General features: G+C 48.7%; 1 protein-coding gene across 1 annotated transcript in view; it reads right to left on the reverse strand.

The window, feature by feature from the left end:
- LOC144769966 (natural killer cells antigen CD94-like) overlaps positions 1–18,318 on the reverse strand; it is a 76,316-nt gene that overhangs the window by 26,310 nt on the left and 31,688 nt on the right. The window contains exons 5-6 of the mRNA XM_078654163.1: positions 13,437–13,585; positions 12,181–12,284 (exon numbers count right to left, since the gene is read on the reverse strand). Coding sequence (XP_078510289.1) covers positions 12,181–12,284; positions 13,437–13,585 — 253 coding nt within the window. The remainder of the gene's footprint in view (positions 1–12,180; positions 12,285–13,436; positions 13,586–18,318) is intronic.

Below are 18,318 nucleotides of genomic sequence, written 5' to 3' on the forward strand. Positions count from 1 at the left end.
CTTGGTGGCGAGGTGGGAGAAGGATCTCCTGCCAGTTGTTGTTCTTCGGATGCGCGTGACGGTGGCGAGATAGAGGTCGGCGGAGCATAGCTGGTGGTTGGGGGCGTAGAAGTGGAGCCGTCTTGAGGTAGGCTGGGCCGGTCTTGTGGAGTGCCTTGTGCTTGTGGATGAGGCGCTTGAAGGATATCCTCTTGTTGATGGGGAGCCAGTGCAGGTTTCTCAGGTGGGGGTGATGTGGCCGTGTCGTGGTACATCGAGGATCAGTCGTACCGAGGCGTTTTGGATGCGTTGTAGTCGATTGATGAGCTTGGTCGGGGCTCCCGCGTAGAGGGCGTTTCCATAGTCGAGTCTGCTGCTGACGAGGGCCTGGGTGACTGTCTTTCTTGTATCTGTCGGGATCCATCTGAAGATCTTGCGGAGCATGCAGAGGGTGTTGAAGCAGGAGGAGGAGACGGCGTTGACTTGCTTGGTCATTGAGAGCGTTGAGTCGAGGATGATTCCGAGGTTGCGTGCGTGGTCGGGGCTGCCCCCAGTGCCGTTGGCGACCAGGAGTTGTCCCAGGCTGACGGGTTGGAGTCGAGGATGAGGACCTCAGTCTTGTCCAAGTTCAGCTTCAGACAGCTGATCTTCATCCAGTCGGTGACGGCCTTCATTCCTTCATGGAGGTTGGCTTTGGCGGTGATGGGGTCCTTGGTGAGGGAGAGGATCAGTTGAGAGTCGTCGGCGTAGGAGATTATGTTGAGGTCGTGCTGTCGGGCGACGTGTGCTAGTGGGGCCATGTAAATGTTGAACAGTGTCGGCCTGATGAAGGATCCTTGGGGTACGCTGCAGATGATCTCGGAGGCTTTGGAACGGAACAGGGGGAGGCGGACGCTCTGGGTTCTGCCGGAGAGGAAGGAGGTGGCCCATTCCAGAGCCTTGTCTCGGATCCCTGCGGCGTGGAAGCGTTGGCGTAGTGTGCGGTGGCAGACGGTGTCGAAGGCGGCAGAGAGGTCTAGGAGGATGAGTGCTGCAGTCTCCCCGTTGTCTAGCAGGGTTCTGATGTCGTCGGTGACGGCGATGAGGGCGGTCTAGGTGCTGTGGTTGCTGTGGAACCCTGATTGGGAAGGGTCCAGGATTTTGTCCTCTTCCAGGTATCGGGTTAGCAGTCTGTTAATGATTTTCTCGATGGCCTTGGCTGGGAAGGAGGGCAGAGAGATGGGTCGGAAGTTCTTGAGGTCTCTTGGGTCTGCCTTGAGTTTTTTGAGTAGGACGTTGATCTCTCCGTGTTTCCAGCTCTCTGGGAAGGTCGCAGTCTCAAGGGAGAGATCGATGACGTTGCGTAGGTGGGGTGCGATGGAGCTGCTTGCTTTCTTGAAGACGTGGTGCGGGAATGGGTCTGACGGAGAGCCGGAGTGGATTGTGCTCATGGTCTTGATGGTGTCATCGACGCTCACGCTGGTCCAGGCTAGCAAGGGGACGTGGTTGATGGTGTGCGGAGGGTCTGTTGTGTTGCTGTCAGTTGGGGCTGTCTGGGTGTTAAGGCGGTCATGGATGTCTGCTATCTTGCGGTGGAAGAAGGTGGCGATGGAGTCGCACAGGGCTTGCGACGGCGGGATGTCGTTGGTGTTGGAGCTGGGATCGGAGAGTTCCTTCACGATGTTGAAGAGCTCCTTGCTGTCGTGTGTTTCTTGTCAGCCCTGATGAGGTGGTGGTGGTTGCGGATGGCGTCCTTGTGTGCTGCGTGGCTGTCCGGAGTTTGTTCACTGTACCATTTCTTCTCTAGTTTCCGGAAGGCTTGCTCAGAATCTAGGAGTTCTTCGGTGAACCAGCTGGCCCTCTTGCTGGTGTCTCTGTGGGGGGTTTGGGGGGGTTTCAGCGGGGTGAGGGTGTTGACGCAGTCCTCGATCCAGCGTCTGAGGTTGTGGGCAGCGACGTCGGTGTTGGAGGGTTTGGTGGGGGGGCTGAGAGCGAGGTTTGCATGTAGTTGGTCTTCAGTGATTTTGCTCCAGCGGTGGCGGGGGATCTGTTGGGTGCGGTGGTGTGTGGTGGGTTTCTGGAAGGTGAAGTGTATGCAGCGGTGGTCGGTCCAGAGGAGTTCGTGGCGTGGCTGACGGAGACGTGCGGACTTGAGGAGGTCGAGCGTGTGGCTGGCGGAGTGGGTGGGTGTTGTGACAAGTTGTCTCAGTCCGAGGTTGGTGAGGTTATTAATCAGGGTTGTGGAGTTGTTGTCGTTGTTGTTCTCAAGGTGAAAGTTCAGGTCTCCGAGGAGGATGTAGTCGGTGGAGGTCAGGGCATGCGTGCTGATGAAGTCGGCGATGGAGTCGCTGAATTGGGGGCGGGGTCCGGGGGGGTCAGTAGACGAGGGTGCCTCTGAGGGTGGAGTTGGGGTCTGTGTGGATCTGGAAATGCATGTGTTCGGCAGTGCTAGGCGCATCGTCGGTGCTAGTCGAGACCCTGATGCTGTTCTTGTGGACGATGGCGATTCCTCCTCCGACTCCGTTGGTGCGGTCTCTGCGGATGATCTTGTAGCCGTCTGGGATGGCTATGGCGATGTCAGGTGTGGAGGAGTTGTTTAACCAGGTCTCTGTCAGGAAGGCGACGTCTGGGGAGGTTGTGTTGAGCAGGTCCCAGAGCTCGATGGCGTGTTTGCGTGCGGAGCGGGTGTTCAGTAGAATGCATCGGAGGTGGTTGAGGTCTTCCTTGGCGGGTAGTTCGTCGGCTCTGTGGCTGGTGTAGCTGCAGTTCCGGCAGGTGAAGGGACTGTGTGTGCGTTTCCGGGCGGCCTTGAAGCAGTTTTGGGTCCGTCCGGGGTTGAGAGCGTGCACAGTGCTGGCGTCTTAGTGGCGGCGGTCATCATGGCAGGTGCGGGGCCAGGGGTTCTGGCGCTGGGCGCGGTCCAGGTGCAGACGGTCTTGCTGTGCGCCAGCGGCACGACCGCGCAGCGGCCAGCATGCATGGAGAGGAGGGAGTGAAGCAGCTGGGAGGCGGGGCAGCGAATGGGCAGTCTGGGGGGCGGAGCCGCAGGGGACGCAGCAGCAGAGGTGGTGAGGTGCGACGAAGGAAACAGGAGGCAAAAGGGCACAATATTTGAGGGGGAAACGAGTGGCACAGAGGGCAGAAAGGTCACAAAAAGGACAAATAGGTCACAAGAATACAGGGGGAAACGAGTGGCACAGAAGGCAAAAGGCAATGTGAGCGTGGCGCACAGTTGTGGTTGAGAATGAAGGTTTGTTGAAAGGTGAAACCAATTTAAGGTGCTCCTTACAGGTGACGCAACTGTTCAGGTGCGTCCAATAGGATTATGGGGTTGCGTGCGCTACTGGGGTGTAAGCGCATCCCTGTGGTGGGCACTCTTGTGTGGACCAGTGTGTAGCAACACGGTGGTTCCAGAGAAAGTAAAGTTCCAAACTTATAGAAAGTTCTCAGAATTTTTATTCAAATTTGCATAGATGTGTTTCATATTGACTTCATATGAAAAGGTTGACAGTTGTTGATATCATCATTAAACGTTAAAGAAGCTCCAAAAAGCTCCAATGCATTTCGGACAGATGTCCTTTCTCAAGGAGCTCTGCAAACAAAGGATATACCAGAGCTCCTTGAGAAAGGACATCTGTCCGAAATGCATTGGAGCTTTTTGGAGCTTCTTTAACGTTTAATGATGATATCAACAACTGTGGGGAGGAGGGAGGAGCAGCTGGGAGGCAGGAGGTGGGGCAGCGAATGGGCAGCTCGGGGGGCGGGGCCGCAGGGGATGCAGCGGCGCGGGGCAACAAAGGAAACAGAAGGCAAAGGGGGACAACAATTGAGGGGGAAACTAGTGGCACAGAAGGCAGAACGGTCACAAAAAGGGCAAAAGGTCACAAATATACAGGGGGAAACGAGTGGCTCAGAGGCACAAAGGTCCCAAGAAAGGGCAGAAAGGTCACAAAAAACGGGGGGAAACGAGTGGCACAGAGGCAGAAAGGTTACAGGAAAGGGCAGAAAGGTCAGAAGAAATGGGGGAAACGTGAGGCACAGAGGCACAAAGGTCACAGGAAAGGGCAGAAAGGTCACAAAACAACGGGGAGAAACGAGTGCCACAGAAGGCAGACAGGCCACAGAAATGAAGGAGCAGCTAAGCAACAGAACGCAAAAACGGGCAGAGAGACACGGGGGCAGTGAGGGGAGCAAAAGGAAAAACCAGGCAGAGAGACACGGGGGCAGCGAGGGGAGCAAAAGGAAAAACCGGGCAAAGAGACACGGGGGCAGCGAGGGGAGCAAAAGGAAAAACCGGGCAAAGAGACACGGGGGCAGCGAGGGGATCAAAAGGAAAAACCGGGCAGAGAGACACGGGGGCAGCGAGGGGAGCAGAAGGGAAACCGGGATTTGAGACACGGGGCAGTGAGGGGAACAGAGGGAGAGAACGGGCACAGACCACGTACAGGCAGCGAGGGATACAGACAACAGCGGTCACAGACACACAATGAACACCACACTAAAACTTGAACCATCTTTGTTAAAATTCCGCAAATACCTTAAAACCTGGCTCTTCTCTCAATAACAACTGCGATGCGTAATCACTACTCTATTGGCACCGGGAGACCCCTTGTGGGTAGCTGCGCTCCTTACAAATTCAATTACAAAATACAAATACAAATACAAATACAACAATGAAAATGCAGTCAGTAGTCACTACAATGGGAGCAATGAAAGAAAATACAGGGAATACAATGGAGGATGAGCAAACCTACGGCCTACCACTAGCCACCAGGAAAGTGGCGCAGGTGGTAGCCTGCGGGTGGAGGAGGGCCTCGAAGTTCCTCAGCAGCGGCAGCTGGGCAGGGAGGCACAGGCGGTACTGTGCGGAGGGGGAGCGACTTACCAGGAAGTGACACTACCACAAAAGAGAACATTTTGGATTATTAATTTAAGCCTTGTGAGCCAATAAGGGTCGTCTAGACTTTCTACATACTGTACCTCTTTTGGTACACTACATAAAAAACCATCTTCCTTCAGCAATGTACATAAAGGAAGGCAATACTCGTGGCAAAAGAACTGTCCATCGAAGTATCATGTAGTTGCGGACACAAGGTCCTTTCGAACTAAAAAACATATTTGGTGAAGGCTAACCTGACACATTTGAGCACAAAATGTTTTGGGGTTTCAAAATTCCACTTTTTGCAGAACAGGCGTTCTTCAATTACGTCCATCGTCTCCTCATGCACTATGCTGGTGCATCGGCTCTCGATATCCTGCCTTATAACCGGTTCATCTCTTGGTTGCTCTACAGCAGAGTTCTTCAATCTGTGGGGCGCGACCCCCCAGGGGGGCACGACACCATCTCAGGGGGGGTGTGCACTCCACCCTGAAATCTTACATTTGTTTGTCTTTTCTTCTCCGGCGTCGCAAGTCTTCCCCCATTCCAATTGGAAATTTTTGTTGAGCAGAACTCCGTAACAGAGGGTTGGAGGGGGGAGGGAGAGGAATTAGATGGGGCCCTTGCTTTGTCATGTTAAAAGCGAACAGTTATTTTAATCGGCCCAGGAAGGGGGTTAATTCGCGCTGAAATGCTTCAGCTGCAGGCAAAAGTCTCCTCTTATTAAATGGAAAGCAAACAGACCGTCCTTTTCCTTTGGTTTGATTTCATAGAGCCGAGGAGACCCTTGCCTTCCACTGCAGCTAAAATGTTATTTGGAAAAGTGAGGAGTTCGGGACACCCCTCGTAACTTTTGAGCCTTGAACAATCTGTACGAATTTTGGCACAGTCACTATACTGTCTATTAAGATTGGTGCAAACTGCTCCGACAGCAGGCAAGGTTGCTAAGTGTGCCAAAATGATAATATTCAGCAAACCTAGTACTTGTAAGTTTCCTTTTCTCATTTCAAATCCAACCCTCGCTAGGCTGCCCACACCTGACATGGCAATCGATATACGTGCCTTCTCTCTGGAGCAAAGTTCTTCAATCTGTGGGGACTCTACCCAAAGGATGTCTGGCTTACTGGCCTCTGCCCCTCAAAAGCTTCTGAGGTATGATCCGCCAAAGAGTGCTGTCCACCTGAAACTGCGTCACAAACACACCATCTCCTTTGGCAACTCTGTATACCAGCCAAACCCCGGAGTACTATTGCTCCATCTCCATCTTATGCTCAATTCTGTGCCTCCATTACAGAGTACCCAACGTGTGCCTAGGTAGCAAGCGGACCAGACAGTCCTTCTCCCCTCTTACAATTCCCACTTCAGGAATGTTCTGTGTGCAAGGGGTGCTTGCATTGGTGCGCCTGAGCTGTACCCGTGCATAAAACAATCAACTACATAATGTGATTCTGATAAAATGGAGTGCATGGATGGCTTTAGGGCAGTGCTACTGGTGCAGCTGCGCTGGGCGCTGACCTGGAGGGAGGCACTGAACTCGGGAGGGGGGGGGGGGATGCTGTGTTGAACAATAACTTACGATTGAAAGGCACCTGCTGCAGAGTTTCATGTGCGTCCAGCTTTCGGGCAGTAATAAAAATGTCAAGATAACTGTTGTGGTTAATGTTCCTGCTAGAGAGAGATCGGTGTTTTGTCTACTGGCAGTTATGACTCGCCATAAAGTAGCACAGTGGGTTAATATGCCTGCTGCAAAGAACAGATCTGCATTTTTTGTGGATAGCTGTGTGGGTTAGGAAAACCAGCCTTTAACAGTGGTTTAAAACAAATTAAATGTATGTGAGAGAGGGGCTAAGGAGAGATGAGGAGCACTTTTGGCAGGTGGTAGTGAAGGAATCCGAGGTGGAGGTCATGGGGAGGGCACCAAAAAACCTTAGCTCACATCGCACCACCTGCTCTAAAGCCGGGACTGATGGAGTGGCATCCAACTCAGTTTACTAAAGCCGGTGTGTGGCTGTGAGGCAGAAAATCGAGGCGTTCGAATTACAGCTTCCCACTCATATGCCTTGTGATCTAAGGCATGGGCCAGAGGTGGGCTCTAGAATTGGACACAATGAGAGAGAATCTCTGCTCAACATTGGCTTGCTTTGGCACAGGCCGCAGGAAATTCCCACAGATGTGTGTGTTAAATCAATCAATCAATCAATCAATTCACTTTATTTCGGTCACAAATGTGATCATAAAAGCACACACAAAAAACACAACAATACGTCACATTAAAATATCCCCGTGCACTCACACCATTCACCCACTTACCCTGCACTCACAGTGACCACACTGCACTTATGCCACTCGCACAGAACTCACACCAATCTTCCTTCACTTACCCTGTGGTCACATGAGCACACCGCTCACTCTGCACTCACAGTGATCACTCTGCACTCACTTGCGCTGTTCGCCCTGTACCTCACCCTGCATTCACACAAGCACACTACTCAACGTGCACTCATGCGACACTTTGCTCACCTGTCACACTCACTGCTCAATCTGGAATCTTACTCAAATAAGCCCATCATTACCAATACATTAATTTGTCCCACTCTGCACTTACATCCGCACCCAAATTCATATGGTCACCTCACTCACCCTCACTCTCTGAATGTTAGATGTAAACACTTTCAGAATTTGCAGTCACTGTTTGGCTGAAAATGTCTGCAGAATATTGAACTTTAAGAGAAACTGCTATCAAAACTCTATTGCCTTTCAACACGTCCTATTTATGAGAGATTGGGTTCTCAGCACTTGCGGTATTAAAGACTAAGTACCGTTCAAGACTGGATGTGGAGCACAACCTGAGGATGACAGTAGCAAAAATCCATCCACAGATTGACTGTCTCAGTGGCGAAAAACAGGCACACCCGTCACATTTATGTTGTGGTCTTATTAATAATCTATGTCATGTGTAAAACAAAGCATCCTAGTAAAACAATTTGCGCACATTTAATCTTGAAAAATTGTGTTTTGAGCTGTGTAATAAGCCTCTGTCATTTTACCACACCCACTCACAAACCTGCAGTGTCCTAAACACTCTTATTGTGTTGAACAGTATTTGCTGGATATGGCCCATGATATGCGCGTGGCGGGCGATTGTGTAGTGTGCCCGGTTCCTGCAGTTAATGTTAGGTGGTGGGGGGTCCCAACATCTAAGAAGATTCAGCAGGGGGGGGCTCAACCTACAAAAGTTTGAAGACCTCTGCTCTACAGGGTCTTCAGTACATTTAACAGATGTTCGATATCTTAAGTAGAACGGTATTTTCTGGACCATAGCATGGAGGAAATATTCACAAATCTGACAGAGGTTCCAAAACGGAACCAATAAATACACGATAGAGTGCCCCAGGGGAACAGTCTTAATCTTGTGTATTTTGGGCAGGGTGTAAAGAACAGGATTACAGGATCTCTGGTCTTGAGGAAATCAACCACCCATTTTGATATACGCTGTCACACCTCTGCTTCTTCGACCATTTTGTCTATTTACACAATTAAAGCTCCTGTCAGGTTGACTCAATCATACGGTACTTCTTTCTGACATTCAGGAGGCGCAAGTATTGTATTTTGTAATCCTCGGTTGACTGGTGGACAATAGCATAACTCTGTCCACTAGTTTTATTACCCCCGCCATGCCTTTTTTTAATTCGTCTAGGGCTGTTTTTGTTTCTCTGGACATCTTCTGAAACATTCTGTGATGAGGGCTATCAATCTTTTCTCATTGATGACTACTTGTTCAAAAGCTTGCATTTCTATCATAATAGAAGGTGTTGGGGGTTAAATGTAGATTTTGTACGAAGGTTTGAATCCACTGTATCCTCCACGTCTCTCTTTTTGTCTGCAAACGTATAGATATATAAAATATATATCTTATTTCAGTAAAATGAAAAGGTCTGGACTAATGCTAGAACTAAGAAGGTCTGTCAATGTAATGAATATACTCTGTGTCTATATCATAGTTTTGTTTATGGGCCTATTGCAATGAAGTGTCCATCCTAAGCCTTTGCACATCCATAGGAGGGCAGTGGAAACACACCTGCAAAGGGGTCAGCTGTTTGTTTACATTGATGTATGTAGGAGGGAGATGCTGCAACAGAGACATGTCATGCATGCACATCAGCTGAAATACTGTGATGGTGAGACATCATAACTATTAACCAGCTACTGAACAGTTTTGGCAAACAACTCTTGCCTCGACCAGTCGTTTGTTTATAAGCTCAGTCAACGTTTTGTTATTCCGCTCCTCGCAATCTTGAGAAGACAGCAGTGCCTGCATTTACTAACTTGAGTGCGGTAAGGCCTGGCCATGTTATGTTATGTTATGTTAATGGGCATTTGTTGAGCGCACTGTCACCATGAGTTTCCTGGCGCTGATAGGACACTGAGACTGTACAAGAGGGATTTTATTGGGAGTGTGAGAAGAGCAGAGTTTTTAAAGATTTCCTAAATGATAAAAGAGAATATGAAGTCTTGAGTGAGAGTGGAAGAGAATCCCATAATTTGGGAGCTAGATGAGAGAAGCTGCGGCCGCCTAATTTGATAAGTTTAAACCGGGTAGTGACTAAAAGCTGAAGGTGAGTGGACCTCAGAGTACGGGAGGGGCAGTAGGGGGTAACCAGGGACTTCAAGAAAGCAGGAGAGGGACCAGTCAAGGCTTTAAAGACCAGGCAGCCAGCCTTGAAGGCTATTCTTTCACTGACTGGAAGCCAATGTAGTTGATGTAATAAGGGTTTGGCCGATTGCCATCTGGGGATTTTAAATGCCAGTCTGGCAGCCTGGTTTTGAATGATCTGTAGCCTAGACAGCAGGGATTTGGAGAGGCCAAGATACAAGGAATTAGAGAAATCCAGGCGGGACATCACCAATGCTATTAGAACTTGTAGCAAAGCTTCAGGGGTCAAGAGGTGGGCAGCTTTCCGTATCCTGTGTAGCTGGAACATACAGGAAGATGTTACGGCGCTCACCTGGGCCTTAAGAGTGAGCTCAGAGTCAATAATGACACCGAGGCTCTTTACACAGCCAGCAGGAGAAGGAGACGGGCCAAGCTCAGATGGCCAATACTGGGGGCCCCAGTGGGAAGCGCTTCTCCCAGGGAGGAGGAGCTCAGTTATCCCAGGATTGAGCTTTAATTGATTTTGATTCATCCAATGCTGAATGTGTATCCTGACCGCCTTAAAGTTGGTGACGGCGTCAGGGGAGGAGAGGGGAAAAATAATGTGTAAATCGTCAGCGTAATTAAATACGGTGACGTCCCAACTACCCAGGGAGTGAATAAGAGGCTGAAGATACAAATTAAAAAGGAGGGGGGACAGAGAAGAGCCCTGGGGAACCCCACAGGGTGATGGTGCACTGGTGGCGCTGAAGGGACCCAAACTAACTGCTTGAAATCAACCCTCTAAGAATGATTTAACCCAGGACAGGGCGAGCCCACGGACTCGACACGGTGGAGTAAGATGTTATGATCCACCGTGTCGAATGCCGCCGACAAATCCAATAGGACCAATGCCTGGGGGCGTCCTCTGTCAGCATTACATCTGAGGTTGTCCAACACGGCGAGGATCACAGCCTCGGTAGAATGGGCTGGTCTGAAACCGGCCTGGTTCATTTCCAGGAAGTTGGACTCCTCGATGAATTGCGAGAGGCAAGTAGTCACATGTGCCTCCAAGATTTTAGACAGGTAAGGCAAGAGAGAGATGGGCCGGTAGTTGGCGAGGACCGCTGGGTCCGCACCAGGTTTTTTTAACAAGGGCACCAGTACGGCCTCCTGGAAAGAACTAGGGACTGTGCCAGAATTGAGGGAGGTGTTGAGTATGGGTAGAATACAGTGCGGTAGAGCATGACAAATGTCACAAAACACAAGAGGGGGGCAACAATCCTTAGGGGAGCCAGATTTCACCCAAGTAGCCAACTTGTCTAAAGAGTCGGGATCGAGTGTGGGAAAACAGGTCAGAGTGGAGGTGTTGATGGGAGGGACTACAGCGATAGCTGAGAGAGGGGAAAGAGGGATAGACTTTTTAATTGCCAGGATCTTGTCAATAAAGAAGGTGTTCAAGGCATTACATGACTCTGCCGAAGGAGGCAGATTCGGGAGTGTCCTGGTGTCCGATGTTAATTCACAGAGAACCTTGAAAATCTCTTTAGATTTGTTGGGGGCTGTTGATATTCTCTCAGAGAAAAAAACAGACTTAGTTGAGATGATGGCTTTTTATATGCTTTGCGTGCGAGCACGTACGCCTCCCTGTCTGCACTAGAATAATTACGCCTCCACCTGCGCTCCAATTGGCGCAGCTCGAGGTGTTGTGATTTCAGTGTTGAGTTGAACCATTTGTGGGATTTGCTATGGCGTGAGCGAGGGAAACGGGACAGGGGGGCGAATTGGTCGCTAGCAGTAGTAAGCCAATGGGCGATATTGGCGTCCAGTATATTGACGCCAAGAGCATTACTCGGTAGGGGCTGAGTCTACGCAAGAAAGGAGAGAAAGGCAGAGGAATCAAGCGCGTTCCATTTCCGGGCGATCCCACCCTCCAGAGGAGGTGGCTTGACCAGGCCCCTTTACAGAAATAGAGGACTCAATCAGCGAGTGGTCAGACCAGACACAGGGGGAGATACTCGGACAGGAGAGCGATACCCCCTGCGTCCAGATATGATCCAGAATGTGGCCCCCGATGTGAGTAGGGGTGGTGACATGCTGGGACAGGTTTAAACTGAGGAGTGCCTCAAACAGTTCAGTGGCGTGGGGCCGGCATCGGTATGGTTAAACCAGTAATTAAAATCACCAAACATGGCCATCAAACCGTTTTCCCAGCCTTCTTTTATTTGGCCACCAATATCCCACAGTACTTGTACACACCACTAACAGCACAAGCCACCAGTGGTACTGCGACACCTGATCCGGCATTAGCCTCTCTGGACAATGTGAAGAGCAAAGACGGTCATCCTGGAGAAGTAATAACTTTTGCTGCATTGTGGGGAAAACGTGCTTTCCAAACAAGGCTCAGGGGAACCACCAGTGGACCCCACAATCTACTTTTGGATTTTCAAAAAGAATATCTCCAGAGCTTAGTGAGGATTCCAACCCATATCCTAGTTGGACTGTATTCTAGTCCAACGTCTTCGTAAAGAGCATCTATGTGAATTGCTTAAGTTGCCAGAAAGTGTGGACTACTCATGTTGGCACTCAGTTAAAGAGGGGTAGGGCTATTTGAATGCAGGTCATTGGCCATGGAGTAATAGTGACCTGGAGAGGAATTCAAAGGTTACTCTTGTTAGCTTTACAGGAAAGATCAACAAAGGCATCTTACATGTCGGTCCTTAAACGAGAGCCGTCCGGCCACCTCCATTCCCCGTCCTTATTCCGGAGTCCAACCCAATAATCCTTGGAGTCCTTCAAACGGGTAACGATGGCCTGCAACCAAAGATCAGACTGGTTAATGACAGTGGTCACTCAACACAATAACAGCAGAACTGAGTATTGATACAGCCACCGGTCTTGACAGGCGGGAGATTTAGGTCTAAAAAACTCCCTGTTCAATACAGATCTAGAGGGGCGATACTTTCCATGCCCATGAAGCCATCATGTAAATGCTCCTTCTAAGGCTTCCTTAGATGGTCTCAACAGTGTTTGGAGTCTGAAAAGTTCGCGTTCATGGGGTGAGATTTCCCCTTCATGGGGTGAGACACTCCAGCCGCCTGTACTGGCACAAGCACCACCAATAAAAGTTTTATCACATAGGGACCCATGTGTTTTTTCACCTGTTGCAGCTTTAACAATCTTTGGAACATTTTGAGAGTTCACGTGTCAAATATTTTCATTATCTTGGATTTTTTCTCTATCAATATAGTTATTTTTAACATTTTTCAAGAAATGCTAGTATTCTTTTGATAGTCCCATGTTTTCTGATTCAGGGAGTCAACAACCAGCACTACAGATTCATAGTACAGAGAGGAAAAAAGCCTAAGACAGCTTTAAAAACACTAATTCTTTTCTACCAGGGAAAGTCCAGAGACACCCATATGACTGATGATTGTCCATGATTACTCAGGCCTTGTGGGATGATAAAAGGCCTTGTCTGACACTACATAGGTTTGCCAATGTCACTTGTTTTTGGGTAAGTGCTCTTTAATGGTTCATTTTCGTGAGCTGATTCACAAGCACATATGCATGTGTAAGTTCAATTTAGAAGGCAACATAACTTTTCCAATTCACATATACAAAATTGACACACTTATAGAGATATACTCCTGCACAATATTATCCCATAATTATGCATGTGTAGCCCACTCCCAAAGGAGGTTGTGGGTACTCATAAATGTCTCCACAACCCAACCCGGTCTTAAAAATAGTTGGATATTCACTCTGTCAAGGACAGGAGTACATCCATTGCCAGGGTGGGAATGGGAAGAGAAGAAGCCCATAAAATTGTAGTGCCGTACGTGATGGGGTTTCCCCAAGGGGGAAAAAATGTAAAAAAAAAAAAAAAAAAAAACTCATGAGACACGGACTGGTTTATGCATACATATCTTATTGCAACAACGCTGGTATCCATGATCATCCTACCTTGTCCTCTAGAGTCGCTATCGTAGACATGTTTGCGTTTTGCGAAGCGCAGAACGCGTGACTTGCATCCCAGGACTTGGTCTCGTTGGAAAACAGGTAGCACCTTCCTTCGTACCACATCCACCGACGCGGGCAGGGGGGGTCCAGGCCTCAGAGGAGACAGAAAGGTAGATCAGGACCATAAAAAAAAACTTACTTCTTCTCAGTCATCTAACTGTGGAAACATTGATGTAGGAAACCCTCTCCTGAGTCCTGTGCACCATTTCTTTATAGAGACGGGCCAGAGGAGCCTGAGACACACTGGAGAGGTTCATGCTGGGTACAACTGTGAACAGGGAGCTATGAGCTATGAGGGGTAAAAGTAATGTTCACTTTTAAAACTATGGGCAGTAGGAAGGAAGCCGTCTCTTATAAGGTCCGACTGAATAATTTTTTCCACCCTAAATTGACACTTTTCACCAAAATGTGTTTGTGCAAATCAAACATAGTATATGTTCACTTGATTCATCAAAGGCTCAAGAATATTAATGGGCACATTTTAATATTTGTTTAAATGTCCGTCTGAAAGGACTTTTTTGTGGTTCAGAAAAAGGTGACAATCTACCTACAATCACAGTAAATTTAGATTTGGTTTGCATGGGTATAAATTTCCCCTGAGGATACAAACCCCGAAATCACAATACACCACAGACATTCGTAAGAATATATATGTATGGCTTTAACATGCTTATAAAAAAAAATAATTCCACTTTAATATTCTATATCAAATATCAGCTTCATATTGAAAACATGCATTTAAAAATAAAAAAATAAAATACAAGGATAATAGAGGAGAACAATTAAGAGATTCATCAATTAAGAGATTCACAGTCTTTATAAACCAGTAAATCTGCTTTTTGAATTAACAAGAATGTTAAATCTGGATGTAGTTATTATGGACTGTATGCATGATATTTTTTTTTAATAAGGTAACTAGTACCACATTATGCAATGTATATGGTTTAAATTAGTACTCAATTTTGATGGTTGTTTCATTCTGTTATTGTTTGAAGACCACGGGGTCTTGACTTAATGGATGTATATATTTGTGGAATGTTTGTTTATGTATTATCTTTTTTCATAGATTTTATATGAAATATTTTGGGAGAAAAATCTAATCAGTCCTGAAGAAGGTGGTTATTAATAAGAGTGTCCACTGAAACACGTTGACAAAACATTAAAGAGAAATCTGAAGTGCACAGGGTTTTTTGAATATGGGATATGGTATTTTCATGGACCCATGTTGATATAATAGTCTTAAAATTCAAAATATTGTAACTTTAATATGAATGTAAGTAATGGTTTGTTGAAAATATGAAAACAATTGCATTAAATGACAGTCTCATCTTACTCTAAGAGTCAACATATTTCACAAAATTGTTTAATTATATAACTAAAACGTTATTGTTTTAAAATATTGACTTTTATGTACTCAATAATTTATTTACCAAAAATAGTATACTTGGAATTAGGAAAATAAATTGTATCTCCCTCCATCAACAGCTGTAGTTTCTGAAATAATTGTTGAGGTGGTGTAAACAGTAACTCTCCATCATCCAAACTCCCCAGAAAATATGTGAACTTTACTGAAGATGTGTGGGAGTGGTGTTATATATCTGCCCCACATTCCCCTACCCACAAACATATAGACCTTTGCCGGTGTTTATGGCACTGAAGATAGAACTGTACATCTGACTCCTTTATATAGCCTGTTGGACTTGGCCCTTCTGGCAGGTTCACCCCTGAACTTTTTGCCTTGTAATGTTACATTAGTATAGTGATTTCTGGTCTTTGCGCACTTTTGCACCTGCCCTCCCCTAGGAATGCATGGAGGAAATGTGTGTCCATGGTAATTTCTGAGGCGTGGGGAGTGCAAGATGGAGTTTGGTATGTGCGGACTCGTGTGATTAAATGCTGCCCAATGATGTGTGCGGCGTTATTGTGTCTAGTGTGGAAGTGCCACTTCTAGAAGTTGGCCTGTCTGTGCAGTGAATGTGCTGGCTTGTGATTGGCTGGGGCTGGTTGGTGTGCCTGGCTCCAGAAGTCAGGATGGGTCTGCCTCAGTGGTGAATGGGAGATCTGCATGACTGATGTGTGGTAGGAGTGCACCTGGGACCTGAATAGGGCTGGGCTTTCCCCACACAATGCTGGCTCCACCCCCTGTGGTGTGTCTGATGTCCCTGACCCATCCCATGAAAATGTTCTTGTTTCCTGACTTGAATCTACCCGGGGCGTGCTGCTGCTGGGGCCCAGGGGAAGGCTTGCCTCCCTGGGCCCTGCCCAGCCCCTGGATGCCTGGAGGACCCCTCTACTTCCTGAACCCTGACAGAGTGGGGCTTGCTGATGGTGGGGCCCAGGAGGGACCGCCATGGAGGCTGTTTCTTTGCTGGAGTGCCCTGTGTGCTGGCCCCTGGGCCCTACATGCACCTCCTGACCTCCAGGACCTTTTTCCTTGCTGTTGCCTTTGCCCCAGGAATTGATGCTGCCTGTGGGTGCCCTGGGTGCGTTGGGCTCCTTTCTCCTGTGGCCCTGTGAGAGGGAATCCCGAGCGTAGGGATTCCCCTTGTGGCCCCTTCATCGCAGGTGCCCACCCTGCAGTAAACCAGCATATGACCTGATTTAATTATTTTTATTACGGGTGCCCACCCCGCTTATTGGTGGCCTTGACGGGTGCCCACCCCGTTTCCACGTTTGGTTGTATGACAGAGGGTGCCTACCCCTCGTTATTTGCCCCCGAAGTGTGTCAGCGCCGCCGCCGCGGCAAAACCGGAAGCCAGGCCCACGCCCCCCTGACAAAAAGGGTGGGGCCTGGGGTACATCCCTTCCGCTTCCCCCTGCCTGGGGAAAGCCATTTCCGCTTTCAGGTCTCCCGTGTGGAGAGGGAAACCGGAGCTGCTGTCCTCCCACGCTGCCGGAAAAGGAAAGGCTGGTGCTGCGTGGGGAGGCCGGGAGCCTACCCCGCCTCCCCGAGTGGCCAGAGGAAGACCCGGAGCCTTGTGGGCTCCATTTGAAGAAGTCCCGGTCCCGAGATGGGGACCGGGTGAAGACCAGGGGAAGCGTGGCGGGCGCTCTGTGAAGGCGGGGCTCTCATGTGGTGAGAGAACCCCTCAAAGCGCTACCGCTGCATGACCCGAGGGAGCGGAGATGTCGCACCTGGAGTCCCGGTGAGTGGGGCTCCGTTTTTGCAGTGTAGGGGCCATTGTCCTTTCGAGTCCCCCGAGTGGGACTCCTACATTCCTGGGGGCATTTTGAAGGGTAGAGCGGCCCCGGTTGGCAGCGGGCCGCTCCCCACCCTCCCCAAGCCCAGATGGCTCCCACGAGGCCCATTATGTTTAAGAGCCTAGAGGGCTCCTGGGGACACATGGTTTTAGAGCCTAGAGGGCTCCAACGATGGGCAAGTGGTTATTCCTAGAGCCAGAAGGCTCCACCATTGGGGGCATTTATTTCTAAGGAGCCAGAGTGCTCCCATGCACACAGTTATTTCAGTGCCTAGAGGGCTCCCACCTTGCGCCGTTCTGTCCTAAGGGCCAGTAAGGGCCCCTGTCGCAGTTTGCTTTCCAGCTGCCCATCAAGTAGTGGGCAGCTGCACCGTTTAGGTTTTGCTTACTAGGGACATGTACTTTGGACTCAGGAGTGAGTTGCACTCCTTCATCCCTGCCTTGGCCTTCCCCAGCTGCGCAGCACTTAGTGCCAGCTGCAGCATTTAGGGCCCTTGCTATTGTCCCCAGCTGCCCAGCAAGTAGTAGGCAGCTGCTACATTTAGGTTTTGGCGCAGTGGCACGACCTGGACTTTGATGTGAGTTATGTGCTAAATGTGATTTATAGGCTATTATGATTCATGCGCTAATGCTTGGGTGTTATGAAATGTACTGTGTATAGTATGTTTTGCGCACCCGGTGTTCTGACACCTCTGAATGTGTTGTTATGCATCATGTGTAAAGTTTCTGGCCTATACCCCTAAATGTATTTTTATGCTTAGGTGGTTGTTTTTCCTAGTATAGTTATGCTAGTGAGTTCATGGTGCCCTGCGTGATATTTTCCTAAGGTGCTTAGGGTTGCGTAGGTAGTACTTACCTTTTACCAGTGGTTACTGGTTGTGTGCTACATTTGCTATTTGGTGCTACAAGTATTATATGTTCTAAAAGTGCTAGTTCTAAAAGTGCTTAGTCTTGACAGTGGTCCACGTGGCCCTGTCCTGTGTACATAATCCCTTGTAAATATTGCCTGTGCCAGTTGGCACAATGTACATCCTGTGATTCTGATTCTGATGTGTTCTGATAATACAAAGGCTATTTTTATATAACCTTGTGTGGAGTTCCTTTTTTGGGGGGCCTGGGATGTTGTTGCTGGTGGGTGCGTGCACAAATGCTTTACACATCGCCTCTGAGATAAGCCTGACTGCTCGTGCCGAGCTACCAAGAGGGTGAGCAGGGGTTATCTTTGGCGTGTAACTCCCTTGCCCTGACTAGAGTTGTGGTTTCTGCCTGACTTTGGCGCAAGCCTTAGCCAACCGGAAATCCCATTTCTAACATATCTCCTTTCCCCAATGTTTTTGGAACAGCACGTAAAAGAGGTAATGTGCCCCGTCCCCCCAAAAAGATGATCTTTCCCCAATATTTGTGGGACTGGAGTTAGAATAGTAAATCCGTCTCCCTCCCCCCAAAAACTACAGTCACTTTCCCCAATGTTTACGGAGCTGGAGTGAGAGGGTAGGATTAACTATTTTAACTTTTAACCCCAAATATATCCACTTTCTCCAATATTAGGAGAGGGCCTTCATATATTTGTGGGACTGGTAGTAGAACAATTAGTCTGACTCCCAGAGGTATATGCACTTTCCAGA

This window comes from Lissotriton helveticus, chromosome 7 (genome assembly GCF_964261635.1).
Source record: "Lissotriton helveticus chromosome 7, aLisHel1.1, whole genome shotgun sequence".
Taxonomy (NCBI): domain Eukaryota; kingdom Metazoa; phylum Chordata; class Amphibia; order Caudata; family Salamandridae; genus Lissotriton; species Lissotriton helveticus.